The 22034-nt window shown below is 41.6% G+C and overlaps 1 protein-coding gene across 1 annotated transcript; it reads left to right on the forward strand.

Moving 5' to 3' along the window:
• The first annotated feature begins 1913 nt into the window (after nucleotides 1–1913).
• DTD1 (D-aminoacyl-tRNA deacylase 1) lies at nucleotides 1914–21777 on the forward strand. The gene is made up of 6 exons (XM_083748707.1): nucleotides 1914–2043; nucleotides 4560–4650; nucleotides 6145–6380; nucleotides 10871–10968; nucleotides 16863–17038; nucleotides 20463–21777. The coding sequence occupies exons 1-5, from the start codon at nucleotides 2001–2003 to the stop codon at nucleotides 17016–17018; spliced, it is 624 nt and encodes a 207-aa protein (XP_083604833.1). The 5' UTR covers nucleotides 1914–2000; the 3' UTR covers nucleotides 17019–17038; nucleotides 20463–21777.
• The last annotated feature ends 257 nt before the right edge of the window (nucleotides 21778–22034 follow it).

Consider the following 22034-nt stretch of genomic DNA (forward strand, 5'->3'; position numbering starts at 1 on the left):
GATCATTTCAGTCTCTAGAAGATGGGAGACTTTTTCTGTTTGTATATTCATTGTTCCACAAATCTCATTAGACACAGCTTTGAAAGCACATCCAATGTAAAAAACAACTATGCTTTGATCTGTCTTGTGCTCTTCTTGCTGCAGATTCCATCATCAGCTCCCACCTTTATAGCAGCCATAAATGTGTTTCCTCAGCTAGTTCCTGTTCACCGTCTGCAGGTTCTACATCTCCCATTCTTATCTGTAGCCCAGTCTCCTTAACCATCTTTTAAGTCCATTAACTGCATTTTAAACAGGTCTTGGGTCTTGCATGAGTTCAAAGATCAGGGAAGTTTTTCGTGTAGCCATGATTTAAGGCTGTCTTCGCTTCCCTGCATCATGTGAGACAGTAAGAAATTCCCACTTTCGTTTTTCATCAGCTCAGCACAAGGAGACAAAGATTTACAAAAGACATAAAAAATAAGTTATATGCAATTCCAGTCCATTTTAATCTTTCCAGGCATTAAGTTATTTAAAGCTTGAAAGGGCTCTGCTTTTAACCACCTGCAGCCTTTTCGCCTCTGTGTGTTATTTAATTGGCAACTAGAAAATCCAATTTCTTTCCAGTTGGTGCTCGAGCCAGTATATTTGCCTCGCTGTAGACGTTCTCTCCTCCCCAGATATTTTTCTCCCTCCCCATGATGATGATGTCTTCTTCAGAATATCTGAGGCTGTGCCCTTCAATACCCCATTTAGTTCAAAGGGGACTTAGCTCCTGACCACCTCTCATCACTACTTAATTATCTCTGCTAGCGGGAGCGCTAGCAGACGATATCTCAATTTGGCATATCTCCAATTGGAATTTTGTTTTTGTTTTGAGGGAATTCTTGGTTCAAAAGAAGGAACTGTAAGAAAGGGAGAGCAGGGGTCTTGTTGCTGGTTTGGAGTTTATCTGCTACAGTGGCTACTCATGCATCACCAAAATGAGCAAGGTTTATATGTGCTAATTTTTATATATTTAGAAATAATTTGCTGTTAATAAAACTGGAAATTAATCTCAAACCAGTTGGCATAAGACTGTCCTGGGAGACAATGGAGTGTGCCTCCAGGGGTGAGGTGAGCTGGAGAATCATAGAGCAGAGACCGATAACTCTAACTGCTGCCTCCCGCGTTGTTTTTGCTGTGTCAGCAGGAGCAAAAAGTACCAATTATGAACCTCATGTAAATTAGATTAGAGGCTGGACTGAAGCAGGTGTCCATCCACCCTGTCCCCATACAAAAAAAATTCTCATTTTCAGAGCTCAATCTGCTGAAACTGCCCCCTGCATACAGAAGTCTTCTACACCATTCACATGCCCACAGACCTGCCACACTTTTTTAGTGTTTCAGTTTTGAAATGCTGCATTCCCCCCCCCCCCAATGAAATAAGATATAAGTTAGAAAAAGAGTTAGAATATGAGTTAGAAAAAGCAGGGAAACATGCTGCTCACTTTTTTCCCTTTTCCTTTGGGGTTGGGTTAGAGACTGCTAGGATTATATATTATTTTTTCCCTGATGGGAACTCAGTGCAGTTTACAAATAAAAATAAGAAAAACAGAAAAATTGCAAGTAAATACTGAAAGAATATTTCATATATTCCTATATTTCATACATACACATAAACATATCATACAATCACAGAGTTGTAAGGGGACCCAAGGATCTTCTAGTCCAGCCCACACGATGCCGGAATCTCCACCTGCAGTCCCTGATCCAGTTGGAAACTCCTGGCCTTCAAAGCCGCTCCTCTTCAGCGGGCGGAAGGGCGGCCCGGAGGGGCGAAGCCTGGCGACGCCTCCCGGGTCTCCTCTGGTCCGCTCCTTCCGTCCCAGGCGACCCGGAAGTTGGCGAGGCTGCCTCCTCTGCACTTTGCCGTCGCTCGCAGCACCAAGGGCGCTTCCTGCCTCTCCCGGAAGTGGCCTGACGCCACTTCCTGCTCCGCCGGCCGGGGTGCCGGCCGACTCTCCTGAGGGCCCGGAGCCATGAAGGCCATCGTCCAGCGCGTCGCCCGGGCCAGCGTGACAGGTGCCCGCGTCCCCCCTCCCCTCCCCGGCCCTCGGGCTCACGGGAAGCGCGACTGAATCCGGCTGGCCAAGAGGCTTCGCCTTGCGGGGGGGGGAGTGGGGAAGGGGCCGTGGAAGAGCCTGGGCTCAGTCTCCAGGGGCCTCTCTGGACGGGGCGGGACAGAGTCCCTGCCTGAAACCCTCCAGGGCTGCTGGCACTCGGGGTAGAGGAGCCTTTCTCAACTTTGGCGGGGGGGGGCTGGATCCCCCTCCACCCGATGCTGTTGAACTACAACTCCCATCATCCCTAGCTAGCAGGGCCAGTGGTCAGGGATGATGGGAGTTGTAGTCCCACAACATCTGGGAAACCCCCCCCCCCCAAGGTTGAGAAAGGCTGAGGTACGCAATACTAAGCTAAATGATCAGACTCAGCATTATGTAGCTTTCCATGTTAATAAGAAGTTTAATTTTGTTCATTTGGGCCTTAGGAGTTTCCTCTGCCACAGATGTTAAAACATTTAGTTTAGCTGTTGCAGTGATCACTTACCACTGTAGTCTTAAAGGACTACTGTGCTCTCTACATTTCATTTCCCACTGACCTCGGTATAAGGCAGCTTCCCATCTGCGTTCCTAATAGTGTAGGAAGTTCCTTGAGGACATGCCGTGCCTTTTAATCCCTGTGGTTGTGTCTGCATTGATTTGGCAACAGGAAGCTGGCATGGAAGGTTAATTAATGAATTAGTTAATTGCATTTGTATATCGCCCTTCATCCGTAGATCTCAGAGTGGTTCACGACATAAAATTACAATATATATAAAAAGACAAAATCAGACCAATAACAACCCACCCACCCCCAATTTTCTCCTGTTTTTCCCCTTGTGTGAATAGGGCAAGCTGCTGGATAGCAGTTATAGAGACTTGATAAGCACAGGGTTGCATCCATATCATCTAAGCAGACGATGTCCTAGAAGTTGTGTGAAGAGCATCCCAAGGTGCCATAACGTTTAAGGAAGCAATCTTTAAATCCCAGCTTGGGCTTGTTGGGCCTGAACTGAGTGGTGGAGCTGCTGCCACTTGCAAAGCACTCCTGCTCACAGTAGCCATGGTTGAAGCTGGGAGAAAGGCAATAATGCTGCCAATTTTTTAAATTTTTTTTTTTTTTTGCTGTGTGAGCTACAGGCTGCTGCAGCAGAATGGCCAGAATTTGCCCAGTAGCTGGACTGGCTTAGGATCCCATAATTTCTTGGCCCAGCTCCCACCCTGGGGGTACTGGTGTACCCCACCTTTTAGGACAAGCCCTCATAACACATTTGAGCATATTGACAACTAAATGCATCAAACTAAAAAAAATCTCTTCCAACTCTATGATCCTGTTATCTTTTTGCCCATACCTGTACTGACCTCAGAAGTTGTAGTTTTGTTTATATTATGTTTTTATGCTATGTTTTACTGCATACTACATACTGTTAGGCCTATAGACAATTTTAAAATAAATAAAACATAGCAGGCCAACACCAAAAAAGCTATAAAGTCTCTAAGGCCTCTTAGGAATTCAAGAGTTATAATCATGAAATTGATTAATTTGTTGTACAGTGGGGCTCACCCACAGCATTGCTTATGAGCCTGTTAGGTTAGGCAGGGTGTAAATGTAAGAGAATAAACAAATATGCACTATGTATTGTTGCCAGATTGATTAAGTATGAATCCTGTACATAAAATACCTCATGCAGAAGGAGAATTTTGATAGATGTATTTTTTCTTGCCATTCTAAGCACTGGGAGAACTTTATTAATAAAATGTCTCCCTTTGTTTAGCTGTAAGAGTACTCTGCTTCTGTATTGAATGAAGCAAAAAACCCCACCAGAATGTGCACGAAAAGGCTGAATATATATTATTCATAAATTGAATAATATATGTGAATTATATATTCAGCATAAAAAGCTAATAAGCAAAAAACAGACAGAGTAGCTAGCATAAAGCACCCATTTCCAAATACATCCTTCATCAGTGTATATACATATTGCTGTAAAGCCAAACACATAAAACAAGAATTAATATCTGTTCAATATACCATCTATAAACATTTTAAAACCATAGGGCTATGCTGATATAAATAAAGCATCTATTACATACCAATCTTGGGCCAGATCATATAGCCATTTGGGAAAGTAAAAAAAAAAGTGTTTCCAATAGCGTATGTATGCTTGTTCTTTGGGTCTTGGGGAGGAACACAATGACTGTTATCTACTTAGACTGTCGGACGCAGTATGGCTCTGAATAGCAGTTGCTGGGAATCAAAACTGGGCAGAATGCTGATGTGCTCAGGTTTGGTTGGCACAATTCCTATAAGCATTTCGTTGGTCGCTGTGAGAGCAGGATCCTGGACTAGATGGGTCTTTCACTAGTACTTAAGGGACAACAAACCACTGGCAGTAAGTTGGTTTCTTAGAATCAGAAACTCTTAAAACTCCCTATAGTTTGCTAGGATATATAATTGCATGTGACAAGTTTAATCTATTTTTAAAAATTCCCCTGCAGTTGGTGGGGAGCAAATAAGCTCCATTGGACAAGGCATTTGTGTCCTGCTGGGTATCTCAGTGGAAGACACTCAGAAAGAGCTTGAGCACATGTAAGTCAATCTAAAGTATAAAACCTTTTCTTTGTATTGTGCTTATATAAATTTTACTTAATTTTTAACAATTTTGCATACAAATGCTAATTTTGTTTGTTCACTCATATGAAATATCCAGTCTGGCTTCTAGTCAGGCTTCTGAATTAACTAACAGTACGCTTCCTGATGATGTTAGTTACTGAGCTAGGATATAAGGGCTCAGGCAGTCCTTATAACAGCCTTTCTGAACCTTGGGTCCCCAGATGCTGTCAGACTACAACTCCCATTATCCCTGGTCACTAATCCTGCTAGCTAGGGATGATGGGAGTTGTAGTCTGACAGCATCTGGGGACCCAAGGTTCAGAAAGACTTCCTTAGGGTATCCAGGACCCAAGTTGTTCAGAGCTTTCTATATTAATACAAGGACTTTGAATTTGGCCTGGTAACGTGTGTGCAGTCAGTGCAGATGTTTTAGTAGAGGTGCATGCTGTCAGCTATTTATTTCTCATCAATCTAGCTGCTGCATTCTACATTACCTGGAGCTTCTGGACCAGGCCCAAAGGCAACCCCACATAGAGCACATTGCCGTAATCTCGTCTTCAGTTTACTAATGCATGGACTGCAGTGGCCAGGCTATCCCAATATGACTAGCTGGCAAACCGGATGAAGCTGGTAAAAGATACTACTGGTCACATAGGTTACTTGGGTTTCTAATTACACAGGAATACCCTCTTGCTATATATCTGCCCCTTCAGCAGGAATGCAACGTTGGCTAGTCCCTGCATTAAGGCACCTAGTCCATGATTTTCACAGCCGTTCCCAGTTCAGCTGGTAAGGAGAATTAGAACTGGGTGTCATTGGCATATTTACCACATCATGCTCCAGCCTAATAACCACTCACAATGGCTCATGTAGGGGTTAAATATTACTGGGAACGAAAGAATGTCTGTGAAACTCCATAGTAGAAGTGCTGGGGGATGAAGAGCAGTCCTTGAATGCTACTCTCTGGACCCAACCATGCAGGTAGGAACAAAGCCACTGTAATACAGTGATTCCAAAACCCATTCTGCACAGTTGGTCTAGGTCAATGGTACCAAATGCTGTTAGGCAGTGAGAGTAGCAGGGTCACACTCCCCCCACATGACTCTCTTGAGAAAAGTCATCCATCAGGCAACCAAGGCTGATTTCATTTCTGAAACCAGGCCTGAACTCAGGTTGAAATGGATCCAGATAAACCTTTGATTTCCTGGATATGATGACAAAATATGGAATCTTCAAGGTCTATGAATCTTTTTTTTATTCCATATTTTAAGGCTGTGGTTCCCCAACCCCGCTTCATATTTATGTGGAATTGTAAGAATGATCTGATTTTGAGACAGGGACCTTTCTTGTCTTTTGGTTTTCAACTTAGGGTTAGAAAGATTTTAAACCTGTGTGTGTTTGAAGATCAAAGTGGCAAACACTGGTCTAAAAGTTTAATGGACCTTTCATGTCTTTTGGTTTTCAACTTAGGGTTAGAAAGATTTTAAACCTGCGTGTGTTTGAAGATGAAAGTGGCAAACACTGGTCTAAAAGTGTAATGGACAAGCAGTACGAAGTGCTTTGTGTCAGCCAGTTTACTCTTCAGTGTATCCTGAAAGGAAACAAGCCAGACTATCATATGGCAATGCCTACAGATCAAGCAGAGACTTTCTACAACAGTTTCCTAGAACACCTTCGCAAATCATACAAGCCAGAGCTTATTAAAGGTAAGGCCAAATTAAAGAGTTGGATAAATGGGAAAAGCTTCCTACAGCACAATCCTATACATGTCTATTCAGAAGTAAGTCCCATGGAGTTCAATGAGTCTTACTCCGAGGTGAATATGTGAAGAATCTAAATATACAGTAAAACATGTTTGCCTTTTGGTAGCTGCTACTTTTATTTTGCCTTTTCCTATCACTTAATGGGATCATTATTTCCTTAAATATGTGGATAAGGACCAGGAAAAGTACAATGGCTCCAGAACAAAAACGAAAACAAGTAGCCTTTTTGGACTGTTAAAACAAAATTCACAGGGACACTTGAATAACATTGCTTTGTTAATAAAGTGGAGTATCTGCATATAGATGTGCTGGATGGGAAAATGAATGGAGAGACAAAACAGAAGCGAGTCACTGCAGATTGCAAGAGGGAGAGGTCAGAAAAGTGTGCAGGAAAAACTGAACTTTTGAAATGACAAGCCTGCCTCTCCTTTCTGCCCCTCTAAAGCTTGCTAGAATTGAGAGCTCAGTGTGTGCTCTGCCATAATATTGCCTTGGAACCCTGGCGCCTGAGAGCAACACATAGGCATGAACTCTTAGCTGACTAGGGCTAGCAGTAAGGCTGAAGGAAAGTAACTAAACTGTTGCTTGATTTCCATCAGCTTCACATAAGTCATCTGCACCCAATTCCTCTCCCTCACAGAGTAAAGGACTGGTGTGTATGTATGAGCTTGGCTCCAGAGAATGTGCTTCCTGAGGCAATTCCTTGCTTTAGCTATGACCTCCCCCCACCTCGATCCTCTTCTTGTCTTCATGAGAACCACCAATGTTTGCAATAACTTTTAGGTTACTTAAAATTTTCAGGCTTTGTGTTCTCTCTCTCTCCTTCTCTCTCTCTCTTTTTGAAATTAAAATATGAGAAAAAGTTGTTTCCAGGTCCAAGCTCAGTGTTAGCTTAGTCGTTTTGGTCTTAAAATGGTAATGGAGGGAAGCTTTTGTGTTGTTTAGAATGGTGCCTTCAGATTATACAGAGGCCCACTAGAACACAGGACAAGATTCAGTCTTGCACCAGTGGCTGTGATGGACCTTCCTCTCCCTCTCCAGCAGTCTTGTGTCGCCCAGTCTGCATCAGAGGTTCCCCCAACCTCTGGGGGCACATGGAGACTGCTGTGATGGAGAAGAGCAAAGGACATTCCTGTTTGCGTGTGCAGTAGTCTGTTGCATAAGTGGGACATAACAGTTGGATATCACTCAGCAAAGCGAAGATATTGCCTTAGATATACTAAAAACAAAAGTGATCCATGCGGTTAATTAATTAATTAATTAAAAGAATTTACACATACAGTATTGTCTTTCATTTCATAATTAATCACTTCATGTAGTTATCTGGAAATTTATGTTTGTATCTTTGTACTACATTCTTTGCAATTTTGGAAGTGTTTTCTCCAACCCTTCTGCACTCTTGTCTATGACAAAATGTGAGGTGGGTCAGAGGTAGATCAGATCAACGCTAACCAATATTCTTTGCTTTCTTTTCATGGACTAGCAACTGGATATATATCTTCAGAGAATTCTAGCACTTGATTGCGTGTTCAATCCTGTTCCTGAAAAACTAACTTCCAAATTAATTTGCTTATAGATATTGGAGGGAAAGCAAATGTTGAAAGAATCCCTCTATCTCTCCCCACCTCATTAGAGAAGAAGCAGTTGGAGATTTGGAATGGCGGATGGCTGGCTGGGAAAGCTTCAAGTCACAAGTTAGGAAAAGGGGATAGCTCAGTCGGTGAAGCATGAGACTCTTCATCTCAGGGTTTAGGGTTCAAGCCTCACGTTGGGCAAACGATTCCTGCATTGCAGGGGGTTGGACTACATGACCCTCATGGTGATTTCCAACTCTGCAATTCTATGAAACATGTAGCTTGGCCCTCACTAGAGATCTCTTGTGCATTTTGGAGACTTCTGCCTTATAAAAAGGCATCACTTCATCCCTTGACAATGCTCTATACCTTTCTTTAGAAGTAGCATATTACCACCATGCCATTCTGTTTGATTAATATTGTCATGTTTTATAGGAAGCATTTGTGCTTGAATGGGAGGAAATAAAAGAGTGGATAGATAAAAATGTTATGATTCAAAATCCTGATTGGCAGTGCAAAGATATAATCACTTACCATTTTTCCTTTAGAAAGGAGCAGTGCCTGGTAGGGTTTAAATCAATTTCTAAACTGTCAGCTTCTTGTGACCTACTTTGTATTCAATGCAATGTAGTTATAATGGAGATAATGATCTGCTGAATATGTGGATTGAAGCTTTTAGACATAAACATGTTAAAATAAAAGTTCTTGTAAATTGTCAAGTCTGAAAACTAAAGCATCAAATGGAACTCTTCTTATTCACTTCAGATTCTGTTATGATTAAGAACCAGTCTTTAAAAAGTATCACCAGGTAGTTGTGGAGGAATTATATTCTTAGTTTACTTACTAAAATCTTTGCCAAGACACCAGCATCTTCAGCTTTTTTATTACTGTTAAAAGATTTGTAGCTCTTAAAGTCAAAAAGAAAGGGGGAGTAGTAGTATATGAGAAATATAAATACAATGCATAAACTTTTAATTGAAGGAGCAATATTGTCAGTTTGGCAGAAGGAAAACTGTACTGCCACCTAGTGATCACTTGGCCAACAGCATAGCATCTTAAGCTAAGTGAAAAAATATTTCCTTGGAGAGAAACCTCAGCCTGCAACTTTACTGTTTTATCAATGGTTACATTAGACAAGGTTTCAAGGGCTATGGATGTATTCAGGCAAAAATTGGCAAGAAGATGGCTACCCCTGTAATTCTTTGCCACCCCTACGGATGGGGAAAATGCTCTTTCAAACAGCGTCCCATACCTACAAAAAATGTAAAGAAAAAGTAGGTACCTTTTATCATATGTGGTGGTCATGTAAGGCAATAAAGGCTTTCTGGGAAATTATATATAATGAACTGAAAAAAATGTTTAAAATAACTTTTATTAAAAAAAACAACCAGAAGCCTTTTTATCCGGAATTGTAGGTACTGACATCCCAAAGGAACAGAAAAGACTTTTCATGTATGCAACAACAGCAGCATGGATGTTACTAGCCCAGATAAGGAAAGAAGAAAGAGTCTCTATCAGAGAGGAATGGCAAACCAAGCTGTTAGACTATGCCGAAATGGCAAAACTGACCGGAAAGCTCAGGGACTAAGAAGACAAAAACTTCAAGAAAGAATGGGGAAAAAATTATAATTTATTTGGTGACCACTGTAAGCAGATGAAAACATTAGCAGGATTTAATCTCACTTGTAATGTAACAAATACTATGAACAATATGGATAGATATAAAATATAGATTATGAAATAATATGCACTTGAAAATGACGGTGGAAGTCTCAAGATTCAGAGAAATCTATATGGCTATGTATTTGGTATTGTTATAAATTTATATTTGTAAAATCAAATAAACATGATTTTTTTAAAAAAGGGAAGGAGGAGAAACTGAAAGGGAAAGAGGCAGGTATTTGAAGCTGTTATTGCGAAGGCAGACACCACTGTTACAGAGAAGCTAGCGGAGGGAGTGTTCTGCTATTGGAGGGGAAACTGAAAGAGAAGGCAGGCAGGTAGCAATTATATTGTCCCCCGCAGTTTGAAGGCTGTGACTTGCCTGCTCAATTTATTTGAAACTGTTATCACAATGTGGATTTAATATTGATTTTGAATTATATATAGCTGCCCAGAGCGGCTGGGGAAACCCAGCCAGATGGGTGGGGTATAAATAATAAATTATTGCAGTTACAGATAGGTAGCCGTGTTGGTCTGCCATAGTCAAAACAAAAAAAATTCCTTCCAGTAGCACCTTAAAGACCAACTAAGTTAGTTCTTGGTATGAGCTTTCGTGTGCATGCACACTTCTTCAGATACACACGTTTTAATAAATTATTATTATTATATATATCAATATTTCACCCAGCCCTACTGCTATAATCTTAGGCTAAAAGGCTATAGAAAAGATAGTTACAAAACAGGTCCTTTGGCACACTCTTCCAACCATGGGAGATCACTTTGATTCTTGAGGCTGGTAGGTGGCTGCCTGGGCTTCCATGCCCACAACACATCCAGTTGGTAAACGACCCTTTCCTTTGAAGTCTGGCATTTCGCTGCCTGGGACTGTATAAAAAAACAGTCTCTAGCCATCACTGTGCCTCCCTTCTATGTTCTCAGCAGTGAGCCAAAGTCTATGTCCAGGTGCCAGCTCCATGCCTGGGTCAAGGCAAACCTGTCCTCCTGTTGACTCCATTATCAAGGCCACCCGGCAGAACCCCTGTCTTTTGCCACGTCTTGTAATGGGGCTACATATATAGCAAAGAAGCATTGGCAGCAGGTGCACCCTGCAGTGACTGCTGCCTGCCACTATAAAAACCAAAGGTGGGTCTTAGATAAATGTCCTCTTCTTCCCACTCAACTAATTTAATTTTTCAGATGGCAAATTCGGTGAATATATGCAGGTACATATTCAGAACGATGGACCTGTGACTATAGAACTGGAGTCTCCTGCCCCTCCCATTGACCCTAAGCAGGTAAGTTACATTGACGCTTTCCTTCATCTGACGTGTATCTTCTTCTAAAAACAAGACTATGATCTTGTGTATATATTACTGGTGTCATTTTCCAGTTTTTGTTTTATATGCTGATATAGAAAATCATCAATTAGATGATTCACTCATACTTATGTATCAATACAGTTTATGATATGTTTGTAAGTGGGTCCATATGTGAAATGCCTTGATAGAACCTGAGTTGCATGTGAAGATAATTGGAAAGAAAATGCCATGAGAGACTGCTATTAAGTTGAGAAGATCAAACTATTAAATTGTTGTTTAATGGTAATAGTTGTTGTAGTAATGGACCTGGTATTTAATGGATACCCATAAAATCTACAGTGTGGATTGGGATTGTTTCTAAAAATTGGTACTACTTTTGTTTTTATTAGTACTACTTTTGTGGCATCTGAGAACAGAAATATTTGACATGTAGCCATATATTTCAAAAGAGATGCAATACATCGGATTCAGATTTTATAAAACTTTCCCAAAGCTGTTAATCATATTTTGTGAAATTAAAATATTTATCCAGTAGATCCAAAGACAGCAGGTGTCATTATGTTTCATTTCGTTAGTTCACCCACTTTTACCTCATTTTTTTTTTTACTGCAGTAAAAAGAAATGCTTGTGTGGTCTCTGTACCTAAGTCTCTCTGTCACCATATGCTTCCTTTTGTTCTATTTTTATTTCTCATTGCTGCTTTATGTTCCTCTTATGCTGTTTGCATATCTGTAACACATTGCACACAAATCAGTACTCTTTTCCTGTAGGAAAAGAGAACAAATAAGGGAATAATGTACAGGTCTCACAAGCAAACGGAGCGTTTTTACTCAGATTTTCTGGAAATGGCATATTCTCCCCTATCCTTTTGAAAGCGACTACATTCCTTGTAAAAGAGAACTGACTTAGTGTGGTAAGATGAACCAGGAAGTTCAGTTGAAATCTCAGGTCAGCTGTGGTTTCACTGAGTAGTTTGCCCAAGGTTACTTGGCAAAATGAAAATAATGGCCTGCCTTACAGGGGTTGGGGCTTTGGTTATAGGTTACTGACATAATGTGTGCAAAGCAATTAAGAACACTATTGCATAGGTAAAGGTAAAGGGACCCCTGACCATTAGTTGTGACCGACTCTGGGGTTGTGGCGCTCATCTCACTTTATTGGCCGAGGGAGCCTGCGTACAGCTTCCGACTAAGCCGCTTCTGGTGCACCAGAGCAGCACACGGAAACGCCGTTTACCTTCCCGCTGGAGCGGTACCTATTTATCTACTTGCACTTTGACGTGCTTTTGAACTGCTAGGTTGGCAGGAGCTGGGACTGAGCAACAGGAACTCACCCCATTGCAGGGATTCGAACCGCCGACCTTCTGATTGGCAAGTTCTAAGCTCTGTGGTTTAACCCTCGCCACCCACGTCCCAGCGTGCATACAAAGGCTGTAAATCTACAGTTAGTTCTGTTGAATTTGTTGGCACTTACTTCCAAGTAAACATGCTTAGTATCAGTGTATAAGTATTAAGGCCAGAAGTGGACCCTTTCAGAATTGTAGATGATGATAGTATATAGGGATACTAATTGGCTTTCTTAGGACTAAAGATTCCTGACCCAAGCCTTCCATTATGCAATCTTTATTAAAACAGCTACAGGAGCAGTTATGATATAACACCAAACAGTGTTTTGAAGTTGCATGAATAAGCAATTGAGAACATTCAGGCTCTCCTACTCCCCCTCCTCCTTCCATTGCATGCAATAATTCTCTTCCTCCTATCCTGGTGTGGGGGAAACCATGCCTTGCTGTTTGATGTGAAGTGGCCATTTGTGATCTGCTTCAAAGGCAGTGGATATCTGTTTGTGAGGTTGAAGAGGGAATTTGTGAATCTAAAGTTCCCAGCTGGCCCAATCTGCCCTGTACAAAGACACAGCAACAAGGAGCCTCCTAACATAGGTGTGTGATCCATATAGGCACAGGTAATTGCCACCCTCAGTAGGACCTACTAAATTAAAATTAAAAGGTAAGGTCCAAGCTATCCATATTGATACTCTGCTGCTAGGGGCCCATAGAGCTGCTAGGAGCCATGGATACATTTGCAACCTGGAAAAACTAGTGGGCACCACAGTTTTGTATGCACTCACACCACTCTTCTTTCACCAGCAATAAGGCTTGGAGAAATATCATTTTTCAAGCCTAATGTGGGGAGGAATTCTCCTGGAGAATGTAGCACTAATCTTCCTCCCCAGTGGCAATATCCAGGAAAAGCGCCTCCCCCTACAATCACAGAATTAGGCTAGAAAAAAGCCTTAATTGGATCTGATTATTGGAACCAATAAAAAGGCTTTTTCAGCTCTTAACTGCAGCAATAAGGGCAATTCTAGATGGGAGTAGTAGCTGGGGAAGAAAGAGTAATCCTTTACTTTCTAGCTCTGCAAGTATCCTCCTCAGATGTAACTTGGCTTCAAACAAGCCTTCTGTTGGCTAATTGCAGCATGTAGCTGTTTTCAGTGAGGTTGGGGGTCACAGAATTGTAGAGTTGAAAGCAACCCCAAGGGTCATCTAGTCCAACCCCCTGCAATCCAGGAATCTCAACTAGATCATACTTGACAGACGGCCCTCCTATCTCTGCTGTAAAACCTCCAAGGAAGGAGAGTCCAGCACCTCCTGAGGGTGTCTGTTCCATCGTCGAACTCTTCCTGATGTTGAGTCAGAATCCCATTTCTTGTGACTTGAAGCCTTTGGTTCTAGCCTCCAGAGCAGGAAAAAACATTCTTGCTTCACCTTCCGTGTGACAGCCCTTTAGATTTTTGAAATTGGCTCTCATACCTCCTCTCAGTCTCCTCTTTACCAGGCTGAACATACCCAATTCCCTCAGTTGTTCCTTATAAGGTTTCCAGACCCTGGATCATCTTGGTTGCCCTACTCTGCACGAGCTCCAGCTTGTCAACACCCTTCTTAAATTGTGGTGCCCAGAACTAGACACAACATTCCAGGTGTGGTCTGACCAAGGCAGAATAGAGTGGGAGTTGTATTTTTATTTAAATTGTAGTAATTGGGCAGGATTCAACATTGTTCTATGGTGAACACAATGAAATTTAGTGTGAAAATTGCAGCTTGCCAGACAGAATGATCCCCCCTCCCTCCCCCCCATACACTGTTCTGGAGGTTCTTCTCACTCCCCACAAGCCAATTTTGGGGAGCTCCTGGGATGAAAGGGGGCGAAAGCCTTGTTGTGCAAGTAGAAGTCCTCATGCAGATGAATTTGTTCTAAAGTCACTTCAATGGCTCTATGTTCTTCTTGTAAAGTGTTTTGACTTTGAGGTGTTTTACAATCAAGTGGGATATAAATTGTTTGAAATAAAATAAATAACTAAAATTCAATTTAGTTCATGCTTTCTGATTCTGCTTTGTTGGCTAATTGAAAACTATGGTTTAACAATTCAAATATACCATACCACAAGTTTCCTTAACCATGGTTCATTGCAATGCGAGAATGAGCGCAAGTGTTTCTTCTTTACTTTACAACTTAGTATGATGGCACTGAGCACACGATTGATTTTACAGCATATTGAGAAGGGGTGGTGTTGTGGCAAAGCCTTGGCATTGTTGGCTGCTAGAGTGAGTGAAATTGTGGACACGGTGGCAGTCATTGTTCATATCCAGTGAATGCATCTGACTTGATTTAAGAACATTAACCAGCACCACATTTTCACTCCTACTTGGGAGGAAGCCCCCTTGAACAATACATCTGAGCGCAAGGGTGTGCTTTAGAGGGTGGAGTGTTGGACTCGGATCTGGGGGGGTGGGGTTTGAATCCCCACTCAGCCATGAAGTTCACTGGGCGCCCTTGGGCCACTCACTTCTTCTCAGCCTAACCTACCTCACAGGGTTGTTGTGGGGATTAAATGGGGGGGGGGTGGAACCATGTATGTCACCCAGAGTTCCTTGGAGAAAAAGGTGGGATATAAATGCAACAAAGAAACAAATAATCCTAGGCTTGAATCATCCTGCAAGGGTAGGGAAATACTCTTCAAGTCCACCCAAAGAAATTAGATTGGGGGGGGGGGGAGAGAGAGGTTGGTCTGCTGCTTTTAAGAGATCCATCATGAATGAACATTTTGATCTCATTGAAGCTTATGTGATTTACATTCTCTGTTACTGGGCCTTACCTTGGTAACTGTTGCCAGGGGAGCCATGTACACAAAGAACAGTCATTCTCCATGACAGTGCTAAAAGTTTTAGGAGCCTCGTTTAATTTTTCTCTTTCAAAGCAACCCAAACTCTCTTATTCTGATGAGATTCTTTTAATCTATTCTACTGTGTTTCAGAGACATAGTTTACTTCCCTGTGAAGTTCACACCAATTGAAATAGATTTGAAAGAAAAAACTCTTCATGGTCCTTCTAACTGGAAATGCTTCATTGTGACGAAGAGTGATGTTCTAGGACTTAAATGATAATACCTGGGGGCAGAGGAACCTCAAGGAGGACTGCATGTACTGAAAATGTACCACACTCACTTAATACTCCTAGAAGAGGAATATTAGTTTGAATTTTTAATGCCCATTCTGCAATAGAGGTCTTAAACTGATCCCGTTTGTTCTTATTGTCCATAAGGAAATCAATCCTCTACTATTTCTGACCCATATTTTGGAGGCCCAGCCTGAGATAAGGAAGCAGGGAGGGGCTGAACTCTCAATGAGTCTGTTGTGCTTTTAAACATCACACATCCTTATGCAGCTAAATAGGTGGTAATAACATCATTTTAATTATGTGTGATCGTTGCCAGTTAATTTGTGTTTTGAGTAGGGGTTTATGTTATCAGTTCACAGGAACATCTTGACTGGAGTAAATTTTGAAGTTAGTATAAATCATTTTTAGTTTCTTGACAGGGCAGCTGGGGATGGATTTGTCCACTGAGAACATAGATAGGCAAATAATGTCTTGGTGTATTGACTCCATGGTAATGTCAGCTGCCTGTTAGACTAATTGAAATCATTTTGCATGGTGATGTCTTAATATATTCAAGGACAAGGTAAACTCAGAAGAGAAGGGAATTCATATGTCTTTGTATTGGTATCCTGACACCCTTCACAGTCATCTCAAGCTTCCAGTCTCTGCTAGCTATTAAACTTCTTTGCTTCTTACCTGACTCTAGCTCCTTGCTTGTCTATTGTTGCACACCTTTTTGCATTTATTTTTTACAAAAACAGAAACCTTTTACTCTGGTACCCTGATATAGGCAAAATGCGAAGTTACTTTCTCTGTCTTATTTTGAATAGTCTCTGGGGATAAAGTGGACCTCAGCACAGATGTTTGGTAGTTTCAGTGTTCATTTCAGCAAAAGTAAATTGCACCCTTGTAGCTAAGTAAGTAAAGCATAACTTTTTAGAAAATTGAAAAGGTGGGGCGGAGGAAGGAAACATCACAGGACAACTGGCCCCTTAATTGTTGAGGAATACAAAGAGTATGATGTAACTCAAGTTTGCTTTTAAAAAAATGTTAATAAAGTTTTACAAATATTTCAAACAGATGCCGGAAGGGTTAACACCTGTTACTTAAGATAAATGTCTATGTTACTAAAGAAGGCTTATACTATTGGAATGCTGTACACATGGTAATTTCATTATATCATGCTGTAATTTGTGTTTGTAATTCATTTTTTAAAAGACAAAATATCTGTCTTTTGCACAAATCCCAAGGTTCCGTAGCAGTAGGTGATTCTCGGCAGAAAATTAGATTTGGTGCATAATCTTCCTAAGAGATGCCAAAGTTTAAAGTTTTTTTGTTTTTTTAATGTAGTGGTCTGTTCAAAATATTTTCAGTGCTGCTGAGCTGCTTCAGTCTCTAGTGTGCATTTATGAAACTTCTTGTTTTGTTTTTCAGCTGGCAAAACTTGAGAAACAGCAGCAGAGGAAAGAGAAGACCCGGATGAAGGCACCTTCTGAATCAAGCAGAGAGAGAAATGTTCCCAGAAGTAAAAATGATCCTAGTGCAAGCAGTGGGGCTGAGGGGGATGTGTCTTCGGAAAGGGAACCATAACTTATGAAAAGCAGGTTCAGGTATGGACTCTTGTTTCCCAGCTAATATCTTGAACTCACTCTTTGCATGCTTCAGTTCAGGGTGAAGGGGAATTCATAGGAATGCATAGTTCCTAATATTCTCAATTATTTCCTTGGTGTTTAAAAACACTGAGCTACATCATGATCAACTCTCATATAATCCAGGGATGAGAAGAGGGTAAATTGGTCTTCTGCAGGGATGTGGGATCTGTGGCTCTCCAGATGTTGCTGGTCTACAACTTCCATCCTCCCCGACCACTGGCCATTTTCACTGTAGTTGATGGGAGTCTGTCAATATCTAGAGGGCAACATGTTCCCAACCCCTGGTCTATTAGTTTGCCAACTAGCAGCTGCTAATTGCTGAGATTCTTACAAACAGTTGACTTCTCCAGCAAACCTCTTGCATTTTTAAGCAAAACTGTATATGACTTAGCACTAATTACTTATGCCATAACATTTAAAAGAACTTGAGTGTATATTGTTGTTTTGTGAATTTAAAGCAAGTTAGCAGATCATGGCAGATTTTGAAGACTAGACCATGCAAGACCAAAGGCAGCCTGTTCCTGGCCTACTCAGCTCTATTCATGCTGGCCTCCCATTCTTTCATTATCTTCTCTCAGTCAGTTTGATATGTCTCTGCTAAATTTTGTCGACTGCTGTTGAGATAATTTCTCTCCTGCCATCACTCTTTGCATGCACTTCAAGCTTTGGGTCCTTTTAATATTCTCTTTCCAAATGACTTAAAATTGCTTCCTCCTCTTTCCTTATGCTTAGCTTTTGCTCTTTTGACATATAATAACTGTTACAAGGTCTAAAGGCTGGTTAGCAACCAAAAATCAGCCCTAGCACACAACCAGTTCTGTTTGCATTACAGATAGTCACATGGCAAATCTGTTGTTTAACTTTTCTGTTGGGTTTCTTGATCCACTGCTGCACAGCTTTTTCTGGAAAAGTAAAAATCAGAGTATCTGGATGTAGCTCAGACTGTGGCTTCTGCAAATTGATAGTGTCACCCCTCTTGCAAATGGAGACAACAGTGGCTTGTACCACTTCCATGTGACCTATGGCTTCCTTGGGGGTGTGGGAAGAAGTTGTGATGCCAAAAGTAGTATAAAAATAAGACTGTTGCTACTCCTTTGGGCATTCCTAATTTGAGATTAACATAGCATGTCACCCAGAAATGAATGGGATGCATCATGATGCACAAAAGATTTATTGGGGCAGAAGGTGAAAACAATCAACCCTTATGATATGCAGGGCGCGATCCCACTGGCCAGTTATACCACAAACAGCTCATGCTCAATAGTGACAAAGGATGCATCATTTAGGTTGCAATTATCCCAATTCATCTCTAGGTGGAGTTGGTCAACCAAGGCCACGGTAACGTTGTTTTTGCCATGCAGAGGCTGAAAGGCAGACTGGCAGGAATCCAGAAAGCTGATAGAGTCCAGGTGTGCCCAAAGTGATCCGGCGGCTACTCACTCAGAAACCTTCCCCAAAAAGGGAAAGTTCAAAACAAGGTAGTAGCTGTTTGGAGAATCTGCATCCTGGTTTGTGTTTGTTTTTCTTCAGAGCAGAAACTAAGCAACCACAGATTTGATGCCATAAAATAGTATCTAACAAATCCTTCTCCCTTTTTGTGGCTGGATTTTATTAACTTTGAGTGGACATTGGCCCCATTTTAAAGTGATTACTTGGGAAGAATGAAGTTGAAGGAGATTTAAAAGTTGTAACAGTTACTTGGAAAATGGGGGGTGGGGTGGAATAAGGTAATAAAATGAAGGGTCCCCACTGTTATGTTGAACAGGTTTCTGTTCAACTAACATTAAATTTATCTGACACAATCTCTTTCACCCACTTTCACATGCCACCTCCATTAATCCTTTCCCCCTTAGGCTGACCACTCCACATGTCCCTTGACCTCCTGACTCCCAGTTGCCTTCTCCCCCATTTTTATTGCCTTTCAGCCACTATGTCATCATCCAATTTTTCTCTGTCCCTTTCCTTACTGAACACAAACATGCCATCACATTTCCTATTCTAAAAAACAACAACTCACAACTGAGAATGGGTTTTACTTCGCTAACCAGCAGCCAATTTCATCTGTGAAAGAAGTTGATATTTCAGATATCCTTTTCTACCACTTCATTTGCAAATCCAAAGGTTGGTACTCTGGCATTCATCCATGTGCCAGAAGTGGTTTAGTCCTGCTGGCCACACGACCTGGAAAAGCTGTCTGCGAACAAACGCCAGCTCCCTCGGCCTGAAGCAAGATGAGTGCCACACCCCATAGTCAAATTTGACTGGACTTAACCATTCAGGGGTCCTTTACCTGGGCTACCTTTGATACAGTTGATCATCCTCTTCAGCTTGACTTCATCTGTGTTGTAGATATCTATGACTATTCTTAACTGTTTCTTCCCCTTCCGGTCTGATCACTGATTTGTTCCCACTGGGCGAAGCTCCTCTTTAGCCTTTCCCTTCTCTGATTGATTCCTCAAGGTTCTTTTCTTGGTTTTCTTCTATTCCTATTGCACTCTTTTCTTTGGGAGGGGGGGGGAACAAATTATTTCCAGTATCCTATGACAACATCTAGCTATATATCACCATTTCCTCCCCTCTGTCTCGTGCCCCTCTCTCTGCCTGCTCGTTGTGTGTTTCCTCTCACTTGTTATGACTAAATCTCTTGTTCATGCCTTGGTCTTTCTTACCCCTCCAGATATCATTCTTATTTCTATCCCAAACTCTTCTGTGAGAATCTATCACTTCTGTCTCCCATACTTTTCTGTTTAATTTTGTATAGCAAAATTAACCTTTTGTAAAAGGTAAGAGTGGTGGGGATAAATGGGCCAATTTCAGATTGGAAAGAAGTAGAAGCCCGTGATAGTTTGGCTGTGTGCTGTTCATGCCTTGGATTAAGGATGAGGTGTGGCTTGGCAGGGTTGCACACTTTACGCAAAATGTGGACCATTAGACATTGGTGTGCTGAAATTGGTGGGACTGAAATCGTGAAAAATCAAGCTACTGTGTTGGGTGCATCCTCAGTTCCCTCTCTTTCTGCCAGTATATGGGTTGTGACATCCTGGTAGAACAAATAAGAAACCGCCAAGTATTTCTTGCTGCTGCCCATGTGACAGCTGATAGTCATGCAGGAATCCTGGAAGCATCACAGTTGCTAGAAAGTACAGTTTTAATCAAGGAAAACTTTGCCCCAGGTATCAGAAGTGTGGGAAATCCTGCTAATGAGTAATATATAAATAATATTTCAAAAGATTAACAGTTTTCAAACTGATGTTTAAAGTGAAGCTGTCTCCTTGTTTATTAGGGTAAGGAAAAGCAATGGCAATATAAAATAATACTGTGTGTTTGGTGAATATCAGCTCTCCCTCCATGTCTTGTGATACTCCACTTCTTGCTTTGACAGAAAAACTCCATCAGAAGCTTCTGGCAACCTTTTCTATTCATTAGCTGTCAGCACTCAATTCCGACACGAACAAATTGGGACAGAAAGAGCATTTGGAACAGAGAAGTAAGATGTTACGGACCTGCACCATTCAGGAACAACTAAAGGGATGTTACCTGTCTCCATTGCTAAAATGCTTAAAAGTGGGGGTAGTAGAGGACATTTTTCTGGTTTTCTAGTTCTTATGTTGTTGTTACTGAAGTGTGCCTGCCGTATCTGTCTGGTTGATTCCCATGTAAATGGGAAGTGATCAGATATTCCACATGGTTCTTGGCACACATCTACAAATGCTTTTGTCATGGCAAGTGTCTCTACCTACTTCTTGCAGTGAATATGGCAAGCCCACTTGTAGTGAGGGAGGGGGGTTGGAGGATTGGGGGCAGAGGATGACCCTGCAGCTGTCCTGTGTTCTGGATAGGCTCCTAGCACATTGGAAAAATAGTTTCCCTCCCCCAATCTCAGTTATTGGAGGGAACCTGGCTCTTCAGTGTTGCGCTGCTCTTTTTGGAGCCACACTTAGTGTGGCCTTCTCCAGGCCACTTCTTGAACTTGGAACTGGAGAAGGGAACAGGGGCTTGTCTGTAACCTCATGTTGAGCTCCAGAGGCACTTGGAACCCCTTCCAAGCTCAGAATGATGTTAGAGCCATCTGACATGATTCTGGTGGTGTGGGTAGTGGACTCCTTTCCATGCCACCAGGAACTATGAGAAGATGCAGGCCGTGCAGAAGCGGCCTCCACTGCAACTCCGCCCAACCCCTTCCAGAAACCGGAGCAATGTTGTTATGAGAGGGTCTGCAGCACAGGCTCCTCCTAGGTGGCATAAGGTTTTTCCTCAGCCTTGGTGATAGAGGGAGGAACTCTCTGCAGCAGCTCTTTCATCAGCATCATGTAAGAAGAGGGTCATTGTTACTGAATGAGGAATGGTGGTTTTTTCTGTGCAGGTTGTAGCAGTTCTGCTTGTATGAGCTATTGATCATATGCTTCGGTTTTATAAAATCAGGTTTTTTTCCTTACATTTTCACTTGGAATCTAAAGAGTAAGCTTATATTTTGATTCTGTTGGTGTGATGTCACTTGTGTCTCTTTTCATAGCCCTGTATATGCCTGTTGTATTGTCTATGTGTGTCTGGCTGTACAATTTGTGGGAAATAATTGAATTTAAATGAGACTGATTAGCCTGTTATTTATTTATTGTGAACAGTGTGTGTCTCTTTGTGTGTGTCTTTTAAACTTTTTGACAGAGAGAAAACCTTTAATAAAGTGTGCCTCCTGAGTACTTCTTCTGCAGGATGTCTGTTCTTTTAGGAAATTCAGTGAGGCTTATCCATGCGAACGGCATGGCGTATCAAAAGTACCTCTTAAATCGGTATTTATACATAAGTGTGTCACAATCAGCCTTCTCAAAAAAGCTTTGCCACATTTCTTTCATGGGGTACATTCAGTATGTCACATTGTTCTGGCCACTGACTGCCAAATTACACATTGAATGCAGACATACGTAACTGTAGCTCTTAGACCTCCTCCGCCCCACAG

Source organism: Podarcis gaigeae, assembly GCF_964106915.1.
Source record: "Podarcis gaigeae genome assembly, chromosome: 7".
Taxonomy (NCBI): domain Eukaryota; kingdom Metazoa; phylum Chordata; class Lepidosauria; order Squamata; family Lacertidae; genus Podarcis; species Podarcis gaigeae.

Excerpts from the sequence above, each read along its gene's own strand:
- DTD1 (XM_083748707.1), top strand. The coding sequence starts at position 2,001 with ATGAAGGCCATCGTCCAGCGCGTCGCCCGGGCCAGCGTGACAG. Across the intron at positions 4,651-6,144 it reads CAGAAAGAGCTTGAGCACAT|GGTTAGAAAGATTTTAAACC; the intron begins GTAAGTCAATCT and ends TTTTCAACTTAG. Across the intron at positions 10,969-16,862 it reads CTCCCATTGACCCTAAGCAG|CTGGCAAAACTTGAGAAACA; the intron begins GTAAGTTACATT and ends TTTGTTTTTCAG.